Consider the following 24,353-nt stretch of genomic DNA (forward strand, 5'->3'; position numbering starts at 1 on the left):
CCCACCAGTTGAGAATCACTGCTCTACAGTATACTCTGCATACATTATGTCATTAAGTGGACACGCTAATGATTTGTCATTCTAGTTAACAGTTCACTAGCTTACAGTTAGCCTGATCGCTCTCACTTAAGTAAACTTGATACTGATGGACAAATTAATGTGTACTATTTATTTATTTTGTTCCCTTTTGTGACAGTTTTTCTCCACCAGTATAGTATATAAATAGTATAAGTATAGGTAAATTTGTGAGTTGTGAAGACTCCATTATCTCCTGTGTTGAAGCTTGACAGGAAGTCCACTTCCACATTGATTACGCATTTACGTTTTTTGTGAAAAAGTTCTATGGTGCCTGTAGGAAAGGAGAATATTCTTGTAGTAGTGTACAGCTCCCGCTATATGCTGCTGTGTTGCAAAAGGCCTTTTCACACCTTTTCTTTACCTTTCACTCTTTATCTGAAAAAGTAGAACTGTCAACTTCACAGCCTTAAGTGTTGCTGTTCAGCATCAAATAGTTCTGCTTTTATTCTAGTGTTAAGAAATGTCATCCGTGTTCTCCAACCTCCTCTACAAAAAAGAAAAAGGAAGCATGTGCACGAGCACAAACTGCCGCTTGTTCCGTCACACCGCACGTCAAAGTGGGGACATGCCATTGACATGCGTCAACATTTTTCACCATTTTGTTAAATGACCCTGATAGTTCTCCCTTTATTTTGTCATCTGTGGAGGTAAAGGTACTGACCCTTTAACTAGGAAGAACATTTAGGGGTCCTTTGGCCCCTCTTACAACTGTCATCATGTACATCTTTAGCAGGGAAAACAGCCCTAATGAACAGTTAGATCGTACGCCAAGGGAACGGCTGATCACAGCCATTCCATCAACCAATAAAAAACCCTCTAATTGTGCAGGGGTCTGCACTTACTACAGCACCAAATTGATTTCAATGTGCCCTTAAAATCACAATTTCAAATAATCAGCCTGAAATTCTCAAACCTGACCTCATAACAATGTGGCCATGCAATACCTATATCCTTTCCATCCCTCTTTTTTATACCGTTTTATTTTCTCCTTCCCTTTTTTTTGTTGCTCTGCCGGGCTTTGTGGCTGTCTGTAGCTAGTCCTGTATTTGTCATTTATTAGTGATTAGTTCAGTGGATTGTACCCTGTAGCTCTTTCATACTTTCATACTTCATGCCACATTTGGGTAAAACTCATAAAATTGGGTTTGGGGAGATTCATACACATAAAGCAACATCATCTCAGCCGCGTCCTTTTTTTATTAAAAGAATGTGTTATTTTAGATCAGGTTTCAGAGGCGTTTTGGCTGGTTGCGTCAGAGCTGAACATTTGGCGCTGGTAGCTAATCTTCTGGTGAGGTTTTGCCTCTGGTGATAAAGTGTTTTGAATGCAGACTGGCTAAACTTTGGACATAACATTGTGTTTTGTAGCCCGAAAACACAACGACAGATGGAGAACGTTCGGGTAGAGGCCTAAAATGTAGGCTACTTTGAAAAGTTGTACCGTTGTCTTTCAGGACTCAGTTAATTTGTACTAGTGTAGTGATGTGTCTCTTTTATTTACAGTGTGCAATCATCATTGTATGAATTGTTGGCTAAATAAGAGTACCCGAAGAACTCTGGGGAAAACCTCACAAACACGGAATGCTCAACATGGCAAAATAAGAATCTCCACACCCGTTGGAGGGCGAACTGATCACGGGTGTGATGTGAAAACATCTGGGGCTGATTAGCCTGCCGGGGTCCGGCTCTGCTCCTCTCATCTGGATGTTGTAGAAGTCCAAATGCAAATAGCAGACTTGGGAGACGCTGTTGTCGCCGGCACTTTCAATACCACTTGACAGCTCGCTCACTCTGCCATAACAACTGGATCATCTGGGCTACAAATGATAGGCCCACAAATGGCACAAGTGCAGTTTCTGTACAAATAGATCTAGACGACATTACGGATATTGTTGTATTAAAGGCTCAAAGTGCTCGATTAATGCCTGTCAGATTTTATTTACTTAATAAGGAAGAAGATAATTGCAAAAAGACAGGACATTCAATGTATTTTGTATTTTTCCATGAACAGACAGTCGCAGGAATGAGCTACAGGCAACTCGCCGTGCAATGCTTTTGTCATCTGGCACAATTGGGCCGCTCTGATCACAGGCGCTCTGATACCCTTCCCTTGAAGGCCTTCGTAAAGCACGTTCATCCGGATGGTCTGAATGCCGTCGACACTATTGAGTATTTAATTTGCGGCGGTTTGAATGTATACAAAAACCGGTTTACACCATAAGTAAAGCTTTGGAGCGGCACTGAAACCCGGTAGAGGTGCTGCTGATTGAGACAGTTCTCAAAGAGCGGGACTAGATCGATGAGTTTTCTTTCCAAACGTGACTTTTCTACTGTCTGTTTACATCAGAACGTGGAAAGTGAGGGAAAAGTAATGACTCTCGCTGGGAATTAATGGAGCAGCAAATGAGATTAGACCCGACACCACACATGGTAGTGTTTTATGGATCGACCCGTGTGCTTTAAAAGCAATACGTCTTTCATTTGATGGATTAGGCCGCAGCGTCCTGGGAGTGCTGCGAAGGAAGATGGAGCACAAATGCTCTAAACCACGAGGACAAGTGGAGAGCACTGTCTGTGTTGGCTGTGTAATGTGTGTCTTTGCCCTAGGTATGCATATAGAAGTCCTTTTAATACAGTCACATTTCATTCTGTGTTATTGGGAAATTATTTCAGGATAATGTCATTAGAATAGTTTAACTCTGTAGATAGTGTTAGTGAAAATGTATCATATTTTGAAGCATATGTTTAAAAAATGTATTACTAATATGATAAGTGCTACTAATTTAAACCCCAGCCAGGATTCTTGTTCACTGTAGACTTATCCATGATGAACAGGCCTGCTGCAAATTTCACATTTGTAAGAACCAAAGTTTCTTACTGTTCTTTATACATTCAGGGGAGTTTTCCCAGTTACACATTTTGGCCAGGGCCCCGCCACTGTAACCTTTAGACCAGGGGTGTCTAACAAATTTTAGGTAGGGGGCCACATACGGTCCACTTTGATGTCACGTGGGCCGGACCGGACCAAATCATCGGTGACTGGGATGCATGCGTGCGGATGGTCGATGGGGATTGCGCGCCGTCATTTTTGGCCACTGCTGCCTGGAATAGGATTGCCACCTTCAATAGGGCGGAACGATACGGAAGGGTAGGTGACGCAAAATATGAAGACTCAGGGGGAGCTGCCTCTTTCAAATCGACACTCCGCCAGGCGCCCCGCCTCTTCTGGCGGTGATTGGTTTCTTTCAGGTTCAGGGGCAGAATGGGACGAGTCTTCAGAGAAATCGGGTGGGAATATTTGCATGGGATGGGATTTTATTCTCAAATACGGGACGATCTTGTATTTTAAGGGATGGGTGGCATGGAGTGTTACGCCCGGCCTAGGGGAGCCGGAAGTAGCATACAAGTAGTTAAGTAATCCCGTAATTAAGACAAAGACCAAGGCCGCCGCTTTCTCCTTTTGAGGTATTTATTTTAGTTCAAGGCCATAGATTTCAGGGTGAGCATGGCCTAAAACAACAAACAAAACAATACGTGCAGGTCCCCCTACCTTCCCTAGGACACATAAAGAAACAAACAAAAATACAGGTGTCTTACCTAACTCCCTACCCAAAAACAGGAAAAAACATGAACAAACAAACAAAGGCTTCTCACCCCTACCGACCTCCATGAGGTGCAGCATGGCTGGGGCGAGCTGCTGGCTCCCACAGGATCCTTCTTATGCACCGACATCCAATCACCTGCAAAAGGAAAAGAGACAGAGCAAGGCAAAACATACAGCAGCCACCTCAGGCAGGGAGGGGAACTGCCCCCCCCCCCCCCCCCCCCCACTATGACGCTCTGAGTCATAACGCTGTTTTCAATTCCCCTTGTTCAATTTTATTTTGTACAGCCCAAAATAGCAAATTACAAATTTAGCTCAGAGGGCTTTACAGTCTGTACACATGCAACATCCTCTGTCCCGAAACCCTCAAATCAGCACAGGAAAAACCCCAAAAATGAAAAACTTTTCCATGGGGAAAAAGGGAAAGAACTATAGGGAGAACGTCAGAGGAGGGATCCCTCTCCCGGAATGGACAGTCTGCAATGGATGTCATCTGTACAGAATGAACAATGTAAAAGATCTACAATACATTCCTCTAACAGAAATGATACAAATAATTGCAAGTAGCAGGCCAAGTGTTTGGCAGGACCACTGGAGGGGCAACCACCATCAGATAGAACCACCACCCACAGAGGCTTCTGTGGGGAGGGAGCCCAAAGACTTTAGGAAAGGGTAATGTTGGTTTATGATGACAGTAATATGAATAATATTTAAAATAATGATGATGATAGCAGCAGCAGGTGTCAGCAGGGCCATGGCAAGAGTCAGGACCAGGGTCCAGGCGGAAATATGATCTACGGAGACCTGCTAGGCGAGAAAGCATAAAAAACACCTGGAAAGAAGCTGAATTAGTGATGTGCCTTAATAAAACATGGATTATTGGAGTGAGTAAGAGTGAGAGAAAAGTCGAAGCTGGTTCCACAAAAGAGGAGCTTGATCACTGAAGGCTCTGGCCCCCATTCTACTTTTTGAAAACTCTAGGAACAACAAGTATCTAAAGAGCGCAGCTGCCTTGTATGACAATGCGATGTTACAAGCTCTTTAAGATAAGACTGTGCCTCACCAGCAAGTGCCTTGTAGGTGAGGAGAAGTACCTTAAATTATATTCTTGATTAAACAGGGAGCCAGTGCAGAGAAGTTAATACAGACGTTATATGATCCCTCTTCTTAGTTCTTGTTGATACACGTGCTGCAGCATTCTGAATCAGCTGGAGAGGTTTAAGCGATTTACAAGAGCAGCCTGATAACAAAGAATTACAGTAATCCAGTCTAGAAGTAACAAATGCATGAACTAGTTTTTCTGCATCACTTTGAGACAGGAAGGACATATCCTGGTCGAAGAGAACTCAAAGATTCTTTATGGTGCTACTAGATACCAGAGCCATTCCATCCAGAGAAACTATCACGAGACAGCTGACTTCGAAGGCGTTCTTGGGCCTGTCATGATAACTTCTGTTTTTTCATCAGTTCATCGGAGTTTAGCATCAGGATGTGGCAGGTCATCCAAGTTTTGATGTCTCCAAGACAATCCTGAAGTTTAACAAGCTGGTCGGTCTCTTCTGGCTTGATCGACAGATACAGTTGAGTATTGTCTGCATAACAATGGAAGTTTATGCGGTGTCGCAGGCTGGAAATCCTTGAACAAAGCATTGTTTTTTCGAAAGTCACATAATTGATTTGCGTTGTTTACCTTTGATTTAAATAACTGTGTCTGTGGGGCAGAAATGGTTTCTATAGGGTTAATTATGGTATAGGACCTATTCCCAATGAACTCTATGCTATTATTCTTGGAACAATAACGAAATTTAATACCTCACAGATATATTTTAAGGCTGCCAGACTAATCTCAATGGAGGTTCTCCCTTTTTAAGCATTGCAAATAATAAACACACCCAGAAACGTCTCAAAATGAAATACCAATGTATCACTAAATGTATTAACTTTGTGTTAAACAATGCAACATTAGACCAAATAACTTTCCTTTCACATGTGCCACACATATACACACCCCAGTAATAACTTATCTAAGCCGGCAAATTAACCTTTAAAATAACATTTTGTTGTAGGCCTGGTTTGATGCTCGGGTTCGTAGAAACCAAAAAAAGTAACGGTCAAAGAAAACACACACAAAGTACACCCGTGGTACCTTTCCTCTGAATTGATGCAGTCCAACAGACGAGATGATTGGTCCACAGGTCTCGGTCCAGGAGCACAATGTGGGGGGTGGCTATATTCACGGAGCAGGTGGTTGTCCAGAAGCACTAGCTGTTGATCCTCTCTCGGTTCACTGTTTCCAACAGTCCAGACGAAGCCACGGTGTATAGCTGGGCAGCAGGCTAATGTCCATTTTCTATCAGAAAGGAAACATAAAAAACACCAATGCACTTTCCTCAACATCACATTTGATCACACAAAATAAATATGTATTTTGACCTTAACGTTTAATAAACTTAATGTTTTTTTTACATGAGCTACACATGTAAATCTTTGAAAATGAAAACTTTGAATGTTACTATTCTTTTTATGTTGCTGATCCAGAAAAGAACATGCATTCACAAAATTATAAAATAATTACAATTACTTACAATTTCTGACAATTTCGACGTCTTTGTTCCTTAACGCCTGGTCGTACAACACTCCCACCAGCCTGTTGAGTTGTCAATGTGAAAACATGCGCAGCTTCCAAAAGCCACATCCCAGACATTCCCAGATCCTAATCTCACGGCTGCTCTTGAATATCTCCTTGTGTGCAATCACACACACATCCCGGGCACTGTGTCCTTTTTCCGCCTGCTCTGAGAGTCGTCGAAGCCCCTAGGCTGAATACGACCATTGTTGCCATGCCAGGGCCCCGGGTTTCTCTTCGGTGGCCCCTGCTCCACAGCCCACCTTGGAAATGATAAGTGACATGTGAAAGTGCTGTTTTCTTTACGGTGGGGGAAACACTAAACAATCCCAGAGCAGAGATTGACCGCTCTTCGTGACACAACTGTCTCTTTGTGTGCACTCATGGTCAAACTCTCAGACAACACACACACACACACACACACACACACACACACACACACAGTGTACATAATGACTAAATATATTGCACTGTCCAGCTCGTTGCAGAGGGACGGTGATTACACTCAGTCATTGTAATTCATGCGGACAGTGCAGAAAGAAATGCGGACATCTGGGAATTGGCGCCGCTGATCCACACACACCAAATCTACCCGGCTACCTGTCTGAAGTACCGGCCGTGGGTTAAGTGTGTTTTTGAAGCAGATCGCTAATGACGAGACTGACGTTAAAGCTTAAAGAGCCAAAGAAAAGGGGGCCAAGGGAGAGATGAATGAAGGTAAGCCATCCCAAAACACTGGGCGCTCTGCATCACGTTACCTGGCAGCTTCCCTTGGAGCCTCTCCTCCGAGTAATTACCATTATAATGACCCACAATTTCCCTTTTTTTAAGGTATACTTGTTAATTACATCTGTTTTGCCAGGACCGGGGTTAAGGAAACAAAAGGGGAAACCATGGTCTGCTTTAGTGTGTGAGAGAGAAAGGAAGGGCAGCGTCAACTGTTTTATTAGTTGCAAAGTTATTTAATAAAACGGGTCACCCGGAGGATTGGCCTGCGGCAGCTGCTCCGTTGCATCAGATCATTTTTAAACCTCAGCTAGCCCTCACCGCTACGCCTTTTTTTTTTCTTCTTTTCCACCCAACAATAATACAGATTTCTTTCCGCCAATTCCTCACAGTGTCGTATTAATCTTTGTAGGTGACCGTGAGGCTCAAAGGAGCCATTACCGAATATGCTAAAAACCCACAATTGAGAAGTGTGTAAGCACTCGTAAAAGATGCTTGACTCGTGGACTCGGTCATGTGCTTGGGGTCAGGGGGGTTCTGTGCCATCTAAGTGAGGTAAGATGAAATGACACACTCCAACACCAGATATGATTGGATGTAGTTTTGTTTTAATGTCCAGGAGGCCTATTCCCATTTTTTTTTTAAATTTTCTCACCGGGCCGACATCTGGTGCGAAGACTGCCAGCATGTGTTTCCACTACACTTGTATTTAGACCTCTAAACACAGCAGTCAACACTGCAGCGGCCAGGATTGTATTGTCGATGTTGTACTTTTGCCGTAAAGTGACATCATGTCAAAACATGTAGGCCCGCCTCCACCCAGGAGGCGACTCGCGTTTGTTTGCACTTGTCGTTCTGAATTTAGAGGGTGACATAACATTTGTCAAATGCCATGCCGTTCTGTTCATGCCGAGCCCAGGCCAGTGTATAGAGGTCAGGGTTGGGCCCTCACCTTTCCGCCGTGGTGCGCACCAGACGGGCCACACAGAGCTCGCCCTGGACCCCGAGACGCGAGTAGCACTCTGCCAAGTTGACGAGCCAGCCCTCTTGTCATCTGTACTACTGAAGGACAAGCCAGCCGGATTCCATTGTGTCATCCAGTCCGTCAGCCAGAGGGCACTCTAATTGCCTTGTGACAACTTTGCTCACCAGGACCACACAGGCCATTCTCAGCCGAGGGAACCAGATGAGACCCCTAGCTCGTCTTACCCCTCCTATCAGCTTCATGGCACCACGGTGCGCCGACTGATACCTGGCCAACCTGCCATCTTTCCATTGCCTGTAATACACACACACCCTCAGACATCAAAGAATCCACATTTCTGTCCCTGTTCTTGCTCTCTTGCTCTGGCTCTCTCTAATGAAAAAAAATTGCGGGGACTGTATAAGGTCTGAGCCATTTGTCATCACCTTCGTAATGCGGCCGCCCTGTCGGCAGGTGTGCTCCAGTGCGTGCGCCTGGACGGCTGGGGGCTTGAAACAGACGTTCCGCCTCTGCACGCACCGTAGATTAAAACGTGGCCTTTTGGCCAACGCAACAATAACAACCTGAGGCCTTTTTGTATCAGAGACTGGGGAAATAGGGCTGGGAGCAGCGGCTGCATATGAACCATGACCCCCGCTCTTGTCGTCTTGTTTTTGCCACCAGCTGATTTATTTTTGACTTGCTATTAACTGTCCAATCCCATCCCAATCTAAAGTGCAAACCGCTGCAACGGTGGACAACAGGAAGAGAGAACCCAGGTAGCCAAAATGACCTGGCCCAGATCCGGCTTGAGCTTGGCATGCCAGGAAAAGTCTGTTTGCCAACTCGTCTGAGACTCGGGATGAATGACGCCCCAGAATCAGGAATACACTGTCCTGAATCCGACGTACAACACTGCAGTCACTGGGCCATAATTAAAAAAAAAACTGGTCCCGCATCGGCCCAAACCCGGCACTACAAAAGAAACTCGTCGGCCCGCGTCCGCTTGCTGGCTCGTCTGAGACTCGGGATGAATGACGCCCCAGGATCGGGTTGAATATGCTCATGTCACAAAAACACACTTTCCCCTACCATTATAACAGCGGTGCCTGCCCCCCTGAAAATCGCCGGAATCGCGCGCGTGGTTAAGAAATATTTTTCCATCTACAACTACTAGAGACGTGTCGTTCGTGAGCGACTTCTTCGTTTTGAACGAATCCATACAAGGACTCGGGAGTGACGAGTCTGCTCAAAGAGAGATTGGTTAATTTTCTCTTGGCCGCGCATCGGGACTTTTGCATAGGCTCAGCCGACTTGGTTTTCGGGTGCGAGTAAATTTTGAGGACTTAAGAATTGGAACAGTACTCGGGCTGCGACTGATGACGTTTCACGAGTCCACGAGAACAAAAGTCCACACAAGAACGCAAATCGAGAATCGGCATCTGGCCAAGAACGGTCATAATACCCGGATGTGACTCGCCCCGCCCATTTTACCGGGCATGCATCGGAGCAGGCTGTTCTGTTCTCTCGCCAAATATCCCAGAATGCATTTCACCTCAGCAAAAATATAGAGGGAAATAAACACAACTTTATGTCGAAGTTTATAAATACTACTATTTAAGTAACGTAATGACATTTTATGACTGAAGTTAATTGTTAAAGCAACTTTTGTTGTTAAAGCAAATGTTTGTCAACATTCAGCCTTCGTAACAATTAGCTCCGTGGATGGAGATGTGAGGTGTAGTTAACGGACCGTCAGACCCTCCAGCACCGGGCGGTCAGCTCATCTCAGCCCACAGAGAGCAGCCTGTTTTTGGCGAGTCTTCTGTGAAATGCTCCGCAGGTTTTCACGTCTCCGTAGCGGTTATACATGAGATTTAACTGTACTAAAACGAGTCTTCATAACTTTTAATGTGGTGTCAGAGACTGATGTTGTTCAGCGGTTACGTCTGTTTGAGGACAGAGTTTAGATTCATAACTTCATAAATGTTTAAATCTAACTTTAACATATTGTCTGTATCCGCAGAGTGCAGCTTGTTATTGTCCATCATTGTGCATTAAAACTAACGATGTTTTAATTAAAGGACACGAGGAGACGGTCCTCAAGACTCTAAAACGGCAGCAGAACTTCAGCTTCAAAGAAACTCTAAAGCTCTGAATTATAATAATAATTAAATAAAAAATTCCATTAAATTCCATTCCATATTTGACGTGTGGTCAGCTGCTTGCTGTACGAGGACCACTAAACTGATTATCAGCCTCTTGATGTTTGAGTAAAAAGACAAACGGTAGGTGTGTGTGCATTTAAATATTTTAGTATAATAGTTTATTTTTTGTTACTGTATCCAACCTCCTCCTCCTAAAAGTATAAAGCTAATTATTTTATGACTGATTTTATATATATATATTGCTCAATATTATACCATTTTAAATGAAAATGAAACAAAAGCTTGTTAATAGTAAAATATTTAAGTCAAAAACTTATTAGCAAGACCAGCTGACGTGGTGACGTCATCACGCCAGCTGCTGTTCCAATTATGGAAATGTCTGTTCTCCGTTCTTCCGAATCTGCGAGTCAGGACTCCCGAGTCTATTCTCGCGGGAATACGAGTCCGTTCTCGCCGTCTTAGGTATTGAGAAAGGGCCTGCGATCAAAGATAACTGACTGCAGCTAGCGGCGGTTTTGTTTCCGGGTCATTGTTGTTTACTTCCGGTTTGCTGTAAGTAAAGGTGACCCTTGTAACGGGGATTACAATATTTTCATTCGTCTCACATCGCATAGATTAATGTGTTAATTTAGACAGCCCAACAAATAAAAACCAAATACTTACTAAAAACAGTGGATGTTGGTGGAGAATGAAAAGAAAGTACAAGGGCGTTTCTTTTAAAAACATTCACAAAGCCAGTTTACAATATTTTTTTTTTTATTGGCTAGGTTTATATCAGAAAACTTTGAGGGATGTTATTACATGCATGCAATGTAATATTGTTTAAGATGTAATAAAATAAACCTCATTGAAATGGCTGGAACAGATCTTTGGAGATGTGGTGGGCTTAGAGTTGTGCAGTTACAGTACGTTGCAGGCTGGTAGTTTGGGCACCTTCCAGCCTGTTAGAGGGTTGAATATTGTTTTGACTCAGTTTTATTATTTTTTTGCATGAAATATTTCATATTCTTCACTTGTATTTAATTTTTGATATTCACTGTATTATATTTTTCATTTGAAGATTTTATATTTTGTGATTCAAAACCTTTTTTTCAGATTCAAGACCTTTTTTTGCGTTCACTTTTGACCCTGATGTGGTGTAAGGTGGGGGGCGTCGACTGAGAGGGGCGTGTCATTATGAGTGACAGTTTCATCAACCGTATTGATGAAAAAATATTTTATTAAAAACAATATTCAACCCAAAAATATTTTTCGTCCACTTATTTTGAATACAGTGTTGAACAACAAAACTTAAACTTTCAGGTTCGCTTTTTTTTTCCTGAATGAACAAAACTTTTGACTTGGATTTGGCATACTACCAAGCTAAATACTCATCTAAGTTAAGTTAAAAGCTTGCACGAGTGTTCTAATGTTTGCCCCTGGTGAATGCAACCAGAGAGCTGAGAGCTAAAAACTGCTAAAAGCTTAAAAAATAAGAGATCCCAACATCGAGGCTGCCATCCACGGTCATCTTAGATTTGAGAACAGTCCACACTGTAGTCACAAAAACAAGCATCTGCTGTCTGTCCGTTAGCAACCTGACAGACAACCACTTTTCTTTCTCTCAACATGTCTCAACCAGAGTAGGCCCAAATCTATAATGCCAGATTCGGCACAACTTCGGCAGCCGTCAATGGCTCAGAACCGGTTTCAGTGCTGGCTGCCAATAAATCCAGCAGCCATGTCTTAGCCTGAATAAGGCTGTTTCTATGATGCCATATTGGGCCCAGATTCTGCAGCCATCAACGGGCCAGAGCCTGTTTTAGTGCTGGTTGCTGATGAACCCGGCTGCCATGTCTCAACCAGTTTAGGCCCGTTGCTATAATGACACATTCAGCCCAGTTCTGGCATGAATAAAATAGGCCAGAAGCTGTTTTTAGTTCTGGTTGCCGATAAACCTTGCTCCCATGTCGCAACCAGAATAAGCCCGAATCGATAATGCCTGATTTGGACCATGTTCGGCAGCCATCAACAGGCCAGAACCTGTTTCAGTGCTGGTTGCCAGTAAACCCAGCTGCCATGTTCCAACCATTATAGGCCCAACTTTACATTGCCTGATTTGGCCCTGGTTTGGCAGCCATCAACGGGCCAGAACCTGTTTCAGTGCTGGTTGCCAATAATCCCGGTGGCCATGTCTGTAACCGCTACATCTGGGCCAGATATGGCATGAATGAAATCGGCCAAAGCTGGCTCACATTTGGCTGCAAAAAGCCGGAACCTGACCCACGTCATTGTCGCTAGTAAAGCCCATGCATCTTTTCCAGCACAAACCGCGCATTTGAGCCTGTTCGATGGTTAAGTGGTGCCTCGTGTCCATTTGCTAACATAGCGTAGCCCATTGATCAGGCTTAGCGACTGTCCAGCATCAATCACCTAGGCTTGTGGGGGTTTTCTCTTGGGCTGGTTTGGCTCGGCTTCAGGTGGAAGTTCTTGTAGGAACGCAGACATGCTGACACGCTAGCATGTACACAAAAAACACACACGCGACACTCATGCGTGCGTGTGCTTTGACAGACGTGGAGATTTCCCCCGTCTGACTTCTTGCACCCTTTCCAGCACATGCGGAAAAGTCCAAAATGGCTTCAATGTGCCAGCAGGCGTTGAGTTGCTCAGTGTAAATCCAACCATTAGCTTGTGCTAATACTTAGCTGCTACGTCAGCATACCCATCTTGGTACTGGAGTCTTAAATTGTTTCTTCCTTCTGTGTGCACCCTTCCCCTTCCTTCCGCCCTCCAACCAACCCCCCACAAAAGCACACATACTCAGCATTCGGCTTATTTAGGTTCTAACCTGTCTATGTTTTGGTTTAACAGACCAAGGGCTCCTCATTAGTGGCCTGGTTGATGATAGCACCCATAGGGTATCATGGAACAGGGGGAGGTGATGTTGAGTTCAGGTTGTGAGGCGTCCCCCCCCTCTCCTCCCACCACCACCCTGCGGCTTCAGTGCTTCCAAAGCATTTGTCAAGCCTCCAGGAGAGGTGGATATACCGCTGGAGGATTGAGAGAAGGAAGGTCAACTGTGGATTGTAATGAGGTGGAGAGGGGGGGGGGGTGGTTCCCAATATAATTACGAGGAATGAGGTACTACAAAAATTTGAATATTTGCTACCTGCTGCATCTTATTTTTTATACCACGTTCTCTGGGAAGACAAAAGCTACAGCTCTCTGTGAGCTTGAGTAACAAAGTTGTCTGTGCTACATCTGTGTCTTTCCCTGGGCTCTCAATCTCTCGTTTGTAATTTCTATCTTGCTCTCTCATCATATGATTTTCTTCTTATTCATTTGTTCTTCCTCTCAACTCTGACCCCCCTGTTTGCCTCTTTCACTTCCCTCCCAGTCAACTTGTCAAGTCCTGGCTCTCCTCTGCTCTTGCACTTATCCTCCAGTCTGGCTCGCTCGGGTTGCCACTGGAGTGCTTTGGCTTTTCTCAGCTTTTCTTATCAGACGAAGCTCATTTGGCTACCGTACCGGGACTGAGTTCAAGCTGGGGCTGGCCAGATGAAGAGGGAGGCTCCCCCTCCCTTCATAACTCCTTTGCTGCTGGCGTGGCTTGCCCGTGAATTCCAATCACGCTGAAGGGCGTTGGGTCAAATGTGAATCGCATTGAATCAAGGCTTTAAAAACATTGCAGGTCTTTAAATAACTCTTGGAGGGAGCCATTCAGGTGAGTTTGTTTCTTTCCCGCTGTAAAAGGCGTGGTGGTTTCAATGGGGACAACATGGTCTCCTTGCTTCCCCCGATATTAGTGTTTGCAACCCTGTCCGTAGGTGTTTGCACACTTAATGTGTTGCTCTATAATCACCACTGCCATTTGCAGTAAAGGTCATAAAAGGGGTGTTTCTGAATGGCGTTTGATTTAAGCCACATGTGTCAAAACACAATCTATATCCACGCACCATGTGTGAGCAGATTCCATATGAAGACAGTTTATGCAGACCGTCCTTACAAACTGAGTCCAAGGCTTTTCTCGCTCTCTGCTGTGTAGTTGGCCTGTAGACTGCCACCAGGCACCAGGGACCCCAGGGGACACAATAAAAACATCCATCACGGAGCTGGCCATCGGCCAGTTCCAGAAAAGGAGAGCTGGAAAGCAAAAGCAGAAAGAAAGTTAATGACCACATGTCTTAATACTCCTGTGAGATTTTCCGCAAACTCCCTATCGCACCCCGTTCGTCTCTTTCCCCGCAGCTCCCTATTCTCTCAGACAAACCCACAAAGGCCTTTGCGTCGGTCTTGGGGTCATTGCATTACATCCAGCTGCTTTTAGTCACACTGAGCCGTTATGTGACCCTGACACAGGAGTCTGACAGGGCCTTCCCCTATCACTGACCCCTCCACCGGCTTCTCTCCTACTGCTGCCTCTCGGGTTTCTTAAATTAGCCCCATTATTCTATTAGGTCAGCAGCTCTCAGCAGACCCAAGCCCTGTCTTCTCCTGGTGTCCTTCCCAATCTCCATGAGCCAAAAAGTCCTTGAGGAAACTATTATCTAGGAGGAAAACCATTAGGTGTGCACTGGTCATGAAAACAACCAAGATGACGTGCTAATGGCACCGGCAAAGTGGCACAAACCAGAACCTCCTTTGGTCTTTGAGTTTTGTTTTGCTATGTTTTAATATCTCCTCCTGTGCTTCCCGTCGTTTGTAATAGCCAGAAGTACTTTGGGGCTGTCGCGGGAAGGCAAACATGAAAAAAGCGGAGTGGCATGACACAGCTGAGCTATTGTTGCACTATTGCATGGACTAGGACAGCTGGAATTAAAAACTGCTGGTGAGCTGAGTGAGGAAGGCTTTTAAAAATTGTATTCTCTGTGATGATGGGAAAAGCAGCTAGGGAAGGATGAAAGGATGGGTCGCTGCCCCGGCAAACTGTGCGTGAGCTAGATGCCTGGTTCTGGCCGTGGGGGCCCAAGGAGCACTTTGCCTTACCCTTCCGTCCCAATTCTAGCCAGGCTGGTGCCTCAATGGGGTCCGTGCAAGGGTCCATGACAAGTTGGCACCGGTGAAGCCTATTGTTTTATCATAAAAAGGGGAGGCTATTTATTGGATTTACTGGAAAAAGCATCACCACTGTCATTTCAAACGAGGATGTTGAAACTCCATCCTCTTCGTGTTTCTTTCTGGCTGACGACCAAGCATTGACGCAGGACAGGGAGGGCTTGAGCAACTCTGTGTGTTTTGAGTCTGCTGCCTCGGGTCTGTTCTGCCCCCAACCCTGTGTCCATGCCATTGATGCTTCTGCCTTAACAAGTGGAAATGCCATGTCATTGTGTTTGTCTGGGCTTAGAATGTGTACCCCTCTTTGTTTCCAATACAGGCATTATTTGGGAGGTGTGAATATCCACATTATTTGTAATGAATAGAGAAGTGTGTAGACTAAACCAACTGTTTTCGCCTTTAAGAATACACCTGAAAAGAATCTGCCATTTTAATTCCAGCCACATACCTAATATTTGAGCTGTGATCATGACACTCGAATAATGCAGCTCTAAAAGCAGTGTAGAAATCTGGTCCAGTTCATCCCAGTTTCATTCTCTGATTCTCTGTGACTGCTTTGCAGGGAGCAACGATAAGGCGTGACGACCTCACGGGAGCCATCGTTGTGGCACGCATCATGAGAGGGGGAGCGGCTGACAGAAGTGGTCAGTGCTATGTGTTTTAATCTCAATATTTGTATTATTATCTGCAGCTACAATAGACATCCAGCGTGTAAGAAAGTAGGGATGTGATCCTGAATCCCAATTTATCCTTTTCCTCTCTGTGAATATGCATGTTTAGTGCCGAGGACACTGCAACGCTCTGCTTGCTGTCCACATGTTTTTGGTTTGGTTTTCTGTTCATTGTGTCCAGCCTGTTATTCAGCCCTGCCACAGCGAAGCCGGCGGCAAATTTCCACATGTGCGGACAATAAAGCTTTGATTCTTTCCCAATCTCAAATGCCACCACGAAGATAAACAGTAATCTGCAGTACTGTACATATCCCCGGGCTTTCTCAAGCGCTGGACTTCTTCATAGAAGCTCACTTATATTAGCACATTACAATAAGTGCTCGTAGATGCGTAAAACACATGCTTATGTGTGTGACAGGGCTTATTCACGTAGGAGATGAACTGAAGGAGGTCAATGGAATCACTGTGGATGACAAGAAACCAGAGGAGATCATTCATATCCTGGTAAGTCTCGTAGGTGTGTGTGTGCACTCGACCCCGTTTGTCTGTTCCGTCCAAAAGTTTCTCTTACAGAAAAAACAAATATGCGGCCTTTAAGCTTTCCCTTACCATATGCATTAAGCCACACTGTTCCCCCAGTAAGAGATTGATGCTTCAGTTTTCTCCAAGTGGGCTACGCAGCAGGCTTCGAATAAGCTCAATGGTGGGCCTGAACACTACCGGAAGCGATGTGTAGGAAGATGGGTGGGCAACTTGAACTCTCAGACAGAATGGCCTTCAGAGCTGATAAAAGCTTTCTGCACTCCTCCATTTACCCCCCCCCAACCAGCTTTTCAAATATACGACCTTCATTGCATCAGGTGCTGGACGGAAGACTGTTTCCACCCCCCAATTGGTACCTAAACACTTGTATCTATCTTTCCCAATCATTCAGGCCCAGTCGCAAGGGGCCATTACTTTCAAAGTGATCCCCAGCGTCAAGGAAGAGGAACCAACCAAGGAGCCAAAGGTAGGTTTTTTGCCAGCATAATCCTCATGCTGATTGGATTACGCTCCAGGATTCTTTCGACTTTAAAGAATAGGGATAGATTTTCTGGTCCAATGTGATGCCTTTTTTTATTTAATGCAGAAGTTTTTTTGAGCCAGAATGAGGATATTACCGTATTTTCGCGACTATAAGGCGCACTTAAAATGCTTTTTTTTTCTCATAAAACGACAGTGCGCCTTATAATCCGGAGCGCCATATATATGGATGAATTGGTTGATCCATACTGGTTAACGAGGATCCATTGGAGGGAAAGTCTGGTGCCAGCAGCCACGGTAATTCCAGCTCCAACAGCGTTTATTAAAGCTCGTAGTTGGATGTCGGGATCTAGCTGACGGTCCGCCGCGAGGCGCCACCGTCTGTTCCAGCGCTGCCTCTCGGTGCAAGATGCACGGAAGCATTAGCCAAGGATGTTTTCATTAATCAAGAACGAAAGTTGGAGGTTCAGAGATATTGTTAATATCCACATTAACGTTTGAACAACGTTACCATGGGAGTGAACGCTTAATAACGTTTGATTTAGCACAGCCCGATCTAGTGGATGCATAACGCAACCCCAGTCGAACGTTTTACTGCAGTATCTTCTATTCTATGCGCCTTATAATCCGGTGCGCCCTATATAGGGAAATAGTTCTAAAATCGGCGATTCATTGAAGATGCGTCTTATAATCCAGTGCGCCTTATAGTCGTGAAAATACGGTATATCTGAACAAGGAAAGAAGAGATTAAGATATTGGTATGTGATTGTAGAACCACTGCAGGCTATTCCCCACTGCAGGGAATGTTTTGATGCAGAGATGTACGTCAGATTCGGTACCAATAACATATAAATTCATACTTGTCTTCTATTTTTTTTAAACGAAACCCTGATTTAGCCATTGGTGTGCACAACTGAAATGAAATGTTTTAAATGTTCATACAAATTTTAAAGTCAACACAGGTTTTAAATTGAAATAACGTGCCTTTCAGGCTATGTTCTTGACAAGGCGAAAGTATCGACACATTTGCAAAAATGGATAAATCCCATTTTGATTTTGTTGAGGTAGAGGAAGAGATGATAACTTCCAGGGTGGGCCTCATGAAAAAGTGTCATCCATGCATCAAGACAGTAGCTTGTAGTCAACAATTCTGAGGGGGGTTTAACTAAATCCTCTGTAACCATCATTCTCACCCACTGGGGAGCTGATGCACCATTTCTCTCATGAGTTATGTCCAACCCTGCTGCCAAAGCAAATGAGACCAGGGCCCTGTTCCTCGTACGTGGTTCAACTAAGTCGATCAAAGATAAAATGTGTATTTTAATAATTTCTGTTGTATGAATGGAACGCATTGTACATCTTTTGCGTTGTTTATTCCATGTCCATCGCAGTCTCTCTCTCCCAGAGGAGGGATCCTCCTCTGTCTCACTAAAGGTTTCTTCCCTTTATTCTCCCCATAAAATGCTTTTTCATTTGTTTGTTTTTGTCGATGTGAGGGTTTCGGGACAGTGGATGTCACAGAGCCTGCAAAGCCTTCTGAGGAAAATTTGCGATTTTGTGGTATAGAAAATAAATTGAATTTAATCAAATAATCATGGAAAAAACTGACACCGTCCACTGCAAGGATTATAAGCCCGAACACCCGTACACAAGTTATGCGCAAATGTATATGCTCAATTTTAGTGCCTTATCGCTCAAATCAGATTATATTTCTTTAAATGTCCCTTCCAGGCTTCATGGAATTCATCATCATCCAATGACATCATAGAATAATAAAACAAGTTTAATTGATGCAAATGAATAGTACATAGGATATATGTACTGTATCAACTTCAGTATGATACGATTATTCATTATCCAATGTTTAATTAATTGAAGCAGTGAAACATCCAGAAGTTTATTAAGCGGCAAATAAACAAACAGAACTTTACGAAGAGCACAACATGCAGCGGCTTTTCAGATGTTCTCTGCATCGCAACACTGTACAGTCTGGGAGACGGTATGAGACAGTATAAGACACTGAGACCGTAGGAGAGAGTGTGTGAGACAGTCTGTAGGACAGTCGTTGCTCAGCTGCAGTGTGTGGTGTTCATCATGTAACATTTCGGCTCAAGAAAATCTTGTAAATAAATTATTCCTTGTCTTCAGCCTCGATGGTGCTCGTACAGGACATCATCGTGATGTCATAACGGGTCTTTGTGATCTCTGAGAACCCTCCTATAAAACGTTAATTTAACATCAATGAGGAAGAGAGCTGCCCTTTGTCCGGCGGAGTGGTGAACTAATCTTGCTGGCTCAAATGAACCTGCATTGGAGCAGGTTCAAGTTTTTCAATGTATTGCTATGGTGATTAAGCCAAACCTGCTTCGGGAAACCAAAAAGCCTGATCTATGTCTTATCCTGAAAATGATCCGGCTAACTCAGTTAGCCACGTACGAGGAATGGGACCCAGCTCCCCTAAAGAAAGTAAACAACCGTTTATCGCCACACTTTGAAGATGGTGATTGGGGCTTAGTCCGTCCTGCGTGTTGACGGCACCATGCGGAAGGACTAATTTGACACGCCGTTGCAGCTTTCAACAACTGATTGCACTGACCTTTCTGGAATAATCTCCCAGAAAGCTGCAGAAGCACATTCTCTGTTTGCCTTCGTGACTTTCTCCTCAGAGTTCACCTTTCCCCCACGGGAAGGAAAAGGTAGTTTCCAAAGAAGCGTCATTTTTTCCTTTTCATACCCGCAATCCAGCTCGTTATTTTCTGCTGTCCGTCCAGGTGTTTATGAAGGCGCTCTTTGACTACGACCCCAAGGACGACAAAGCCATCCCATGCAAGGAGGCCGGATTGGCCTTCAAGAGGGGCTCCATCCTACAGATCATGAGCCAGGACGATGCTACCTGGTGGCAGGCCAAACATGAGGGGGAGGCTAACCCCCGCGCTGGCCTCATCCCGTCCAAGCAGTTCCAGGAGAGGTCAGAGACTAGGCTTTCCTGACTTTCACCCTCTTTCTCTCCCTCACAATGTCTGGTCCCTGAAATGATGACTGCGGATGATAGCGCTGGCTCCCAAGCTCTACAGCCACACTTGATGTGCGACGTAGTGCTGGGGAGCCTAGGGCAGTTTGTTGGCAACGGCAGCGGAGGGAAAAAAAGAACGAACGAGAGTGGAGGGCAAAATAAGAAGAATAAAAAGGAGGGCAAAATAAGAGAACATATATGCAAAACATTCTCATTTTGCGCAGCAGTTTTGTCAATAGAGTTTCTCCTTTGCCTCATCAATACCTGGTAGACATCAAAGCGTATTAATTATCCCCCTGGCGGTCATTGTGCCTTTTCTCCCCCCTCTTTCTTCACCCTCTTCTCTACCTCTTTTCTTCCAGGAGATTTACACTGCGGCGACCTGCTGCCACTCTCCCGCTGCAGAAGACCTCCAGCCGTCGATCATGTAAGCGTACATTCTTTGTCACCAACAACAGTATAACACATTGGAAAATGTGGGCGGGGTTTAGGAGCGGCAGATCAACTAACTAGTGGTGGAAGCTAGCGTGTAACTCAGGACTCATCCCTGCACTCGAGGCCGGCGGCAATGCTTGGCGCCTGTCAGCAGAAGGAGCGCTGTGTCTGGATTTACCTTCCTGTCTGCTACACAGTTCACTCCCCCAGTCTACCGCCCAACTCTTTTCACCCCCTTAATGCCTGTCTCCAACGCAAATTCAATGCACAGACGCATTTGGTCGCGAATGAGGCGAATTTTAAATGGGCGGAGCGAAAGAGGCGGCGTTGGCAAAAGGAGCAATAAATCGCTTTTTTGGCGCTGTTGCGAAAGCCAATCAGCGTTATAGATCCTCCGCTCGTCATCACCGTCCTGCTGCCACGGCGTGAACACACTTTATAAAACAGCCGCTCACCGGAGACACACAGGCTGCTGAGACTGAACGCCTATAAGTTAGTTGGTGTCTAACAGAGAGACGCGGGCACCGAGCCGTCACAACAGGTCATCAAACCAGCTGCTGGTCAGCCTGAAGCAGCACTGGAAGCGGCGGTCATCCAGACACACTTCCTGGAGGAGTCGGTGGAATTTGACGGCTGATGTCATGAATCCAAACACAACACCATTTGTGGTTCTGACGTTAATTCACACAACAAATAAAGACCAGAAATCGTGCTTATTTCTGCCATGTTGGTCAGCGTAAATCATAACTGTCTTTACGGAGACAAGATAAGCCACAGAGATTAGGTACGCACCCTATTACGCGAATGAAGCGAAATAACTACAAGTCGGGCGACTAAACTCCAGCAAGTCGGTTTGCTGCACCCACCCCCCCTTTTTACTTCCCATCAGCCTTCAAATGTATGCACAGGTGGGATGAGTAGCAGTGATGTTTCAGAGTTAAATACAGGTGTTCACTTCATCTTTGTGACTTGAGTAAGAACATCTGGGGTTGGAACTCATCAGTCATGTCAATTAACTGTAAAATAAAACAAGTTTGTCCTTTTCAGCTTTGTCAATACTTTTCTAAATGCAAATGGCTTCCACACCATGGATCAAATAACAAATATAGGAAAGTAGTGCAATGGATGCATCCAAATGCAAGAGTAGAAATGATTCTTCTAAAAAAAGTAATCAAGTAAGTTAAACTCATTACTTCCCACCTCTGGAAGGGGATTGTGCTTTTCTCACTCATCCAGCTGCTGAGTTCAAAACAGTTACTTTTTTCTGCTTTTTCTGCTTTTAGAAGTTTGAGAAATACGTTTCAAGCTCAAATCGATCCAATTTGCACTCTCGCAAACCCACTTGCTGCATACGCCACTCTGGTTTGCAGGACTTTGCCTTTCCACCTGAGAGTCCCTGTGAGAGCCTGCCTGACGTGCAGTCTCAAAATGAAAAGCCATCCGCTGTGATTCACAGGCGCTCGCCAAACAGCAATTTGGTTTGTATATGGCGAGCCACGGTGCATGAATGGAAGCTCATCCAGCTGGCTCCAGGACCGCCCCAGTATAATATGAGTGCCTGTGCACGCCTGTAGCCATGGATGAGGGTGAACATGCTGCCAATATCTGCAGCCAGTGTGGCAAATTGCATAGACTGCCCCCACCCCCACACACTCTTGACGTTTGTGCTTTTGAAAACTTCTATTTAAGCATTTGAAAAAATCCATTTGTCTGGTTTTAGTACCACATCCGTTGTCTACATCAGCTACAACTTGTTTGCTGAAAAAAACTTTTCTCGCCGCTTCTGTCCTTGCTCAGTCTTTACATCTCTGCTCTTTATATCCATAGCAGCGCATTTATGTTCTCCTCCAAAACATACAGCTCAACTCCCTTCCTCTCACCCGAAACCCCTAAGAAAAAATACACCACGCTTGTACTTGGCGTTGCAGAACCTCTCTGGTTTCCACAATGACCCCATTGAACTGAAACTTCTCATTGGCCATATTTTTCACCATAGATTTCCATTTTGGGACAGACGGGTCGATTTGAGTGCTTGTTTTCCCTTGAGAGGGCGGAGAGCCCTTAATGTAATGTGACACTCTCAATGTGCGCCTCCCAAATGATCAGTAAAACTACGTTGGCCACCTCTGAACTTGGCTTTTTTAGCTCCCAGGTGAAGCCCTCGGGTGAATTATGGATGTTGTCATTTCTTACTCATGTTCAACCGCACACTGGCACACACGTTGCAAGAAGACCAAAAATAGCCATCCGAAAAGCTAAAGTCAGACAGTGCTGCACTGTTCCTATTATGAGTTCTGGGATTTATAACCTTACCACCACCACCCCCTCTCTTTGTAAAGAATGCAGGTGTAAGTCCGCTAATGTCATGCATGCTGTAAGGATTAGCTGTGTGCAGCAGTGGCAGTAGTAGGAAGTCTCTTGACATTGCCGTTTCAGGACTGGATGAATAACTGGGCAGTGATTCACTCTGCTCTTTTGTCTTTGCAAAAAATTTAGAGAAATGTTGGATCCGGTCATGTAAGTTAAGTGAATAAATGTGAAGGATGTAAAAGAGAAGAAAATAGCTGACAAGAGCGTTATGGACAGATTGAATAGATGGATGGGGTCAAATTTGGTAGCAGATGTGGCCCCAGTGGTGGTGTGTGTGGGGGGGCTGGAAGGAAAAGTAGGCTGGGATTGGGGCAGACCGCGTTATGCCCCCGGGCCATAAACTACAACCTAAATGAAGGATACGGTGACACCGTAGTACGGGACAGAGCTGCTGATTCAGGCGTGGGGTGGGGTCCCTTTTTACTCTTTCCAGCCCGAGTTTTGTTGACTCGCACAACATTGGTCTTGGTGAGCGGCTGCGGCGAGGGTTGCTTAACCGTGTCGATTTACGCCTAACATTTGTGAGATATACATTATTGCTCTCCCTTCTCGCCACTTTACATACTTACATACTGTTATAGAACTGATGTTTAAAAGTGCCATCAGGGTTAGATCAACTGTGTTACATCTCTGGTTGTCAAAACTCACTTGATCAATAATTGGCCGTCCTCCATTCTCCCCATCTGTTCTCTTTGAACATAGGGACGGCTCTCTGGGCTTTCTTTCTTTTACAGGACGTCTGCACCGCCTTCTGACAAGCACATTCCTTCCCCAGCCCTGATTGTGTGGGTCAGGCATGGTCTGTCAAACATGTGGACAGGCTTATCGCCCTCCTGTGGGGTTCATTCCAGGTCTCACTCCTACATTATAGTGGCGCTCCCCTTACTAGCGATCTGAACAGTTTTTCCAAAAAGCCGGCAAATGTCGGCCTTAATTGTGGGCGAGTGGGGAGCATGGTCGTCCTCCGGATTGGGGGTTTGATCCCAGGCCCGGCTAATCCGCAGTTCAATGTGTCCTTGGGCAAAACACTTACTCCCAACATTGGTTCTGTAGCATTTGCCGATTTGGTCGCGTAAAGTGTCCGTCGCAATGGTTCGATGCAGATAAGCGAACGCCACACTTAGTCATTTGTTTTTGTTCCCTTCATGTTGCTTATTTCAACAACGGTGTCCCGCAATTTGTGATGGATATATTATTGTAAATAATAAATTGGATTTGTTACATCTACTCATACTTCCCTTTGTCGTCCGCTTTACCACTCCTTCATTCCAAATCTACCCTCATCTCACCTCCTGTGCCATACTGTGTGGTGCATCTTAAGTATGTGACAGACATGTGATACACCCCTAAGCTCTCACAACGTTTCTTTGGGTAAGCATTTAAGCTTTCTCAGATCGGCCGTGTTCTGTCGATTTACATTCAGCAGCGTAATTATCCGGTGTTTCATCAGACTTGGAATGCTGGTAAACACGGCAACTGGGCCATTAGGCAAAATGCAAACCATTCCTTTGGCAGATAGGCACCAGATGAAAAAGCGCCCCGCTAGTGCAGTCAGGGCAGGAGGGAGATTTTGAAATCTTTATCATTCTCATATTCTCCTTGTTGTTTCCCCTCTTTCAAGTCTCTCTCTGCTATTTC

The 24,353-nt window shown here is 44.9% G+C and overlaps 1 protein-coding gene across 4 annotated transcripts in view; it reads left to right on the plus strand.

The window, feature by feature from the left end:
* Positions 1 to 24,353, plus strand: part of mpp7a (MAGUK p55 scaffold protein 7a) — a 115,087-nt gene that overhangs the window by 55,559 nt on the left and 35,175 nt on the right. For all 4 annotated transcript variants that reach the window (XM_062559242.1, XM_037456234.2, XM_062559243.1 and 1 more), the window contains 5 exons: positions 15,766 to 15,847; positions 16,293 to 16,378; positions 16,809 to 16,883; positions 19,669 to 19,865; positions 20,273 to 20,337. In XM_062559242.1, coding sequence (XP_062415226.1) covers positions 15,766 to 15,847; positions 16,293 to 16,378; positions 16,809 to 16,883; positions 19,669 to 19,865; positions 20,273 to 20,337 — 505 coding nt within the window. The remainder of the gene's footprint in view (positions 1 to 15,765; positions 15,848 to 16,292; positions 16,379 to 16,808; positions 16,884 to 19,668; positions 19,866 to 20,272; positions 20,338 to 24,353) is intronic.

Source organism: Pungitius pungitius, chromosome 19 (assembly GCF_949316345.1).
Source record: "Pungitius pungitius chromosome 19, fPunPun2.1, whole genome shotgun sequence".
Taxonomy (NCBI): domain Eukaryota; kingdom Metazoa; phylum Chordata; class Actinopteri; order Perciformes; family Gasterosteidae; genus Pungitius; species Pungitius pungitius.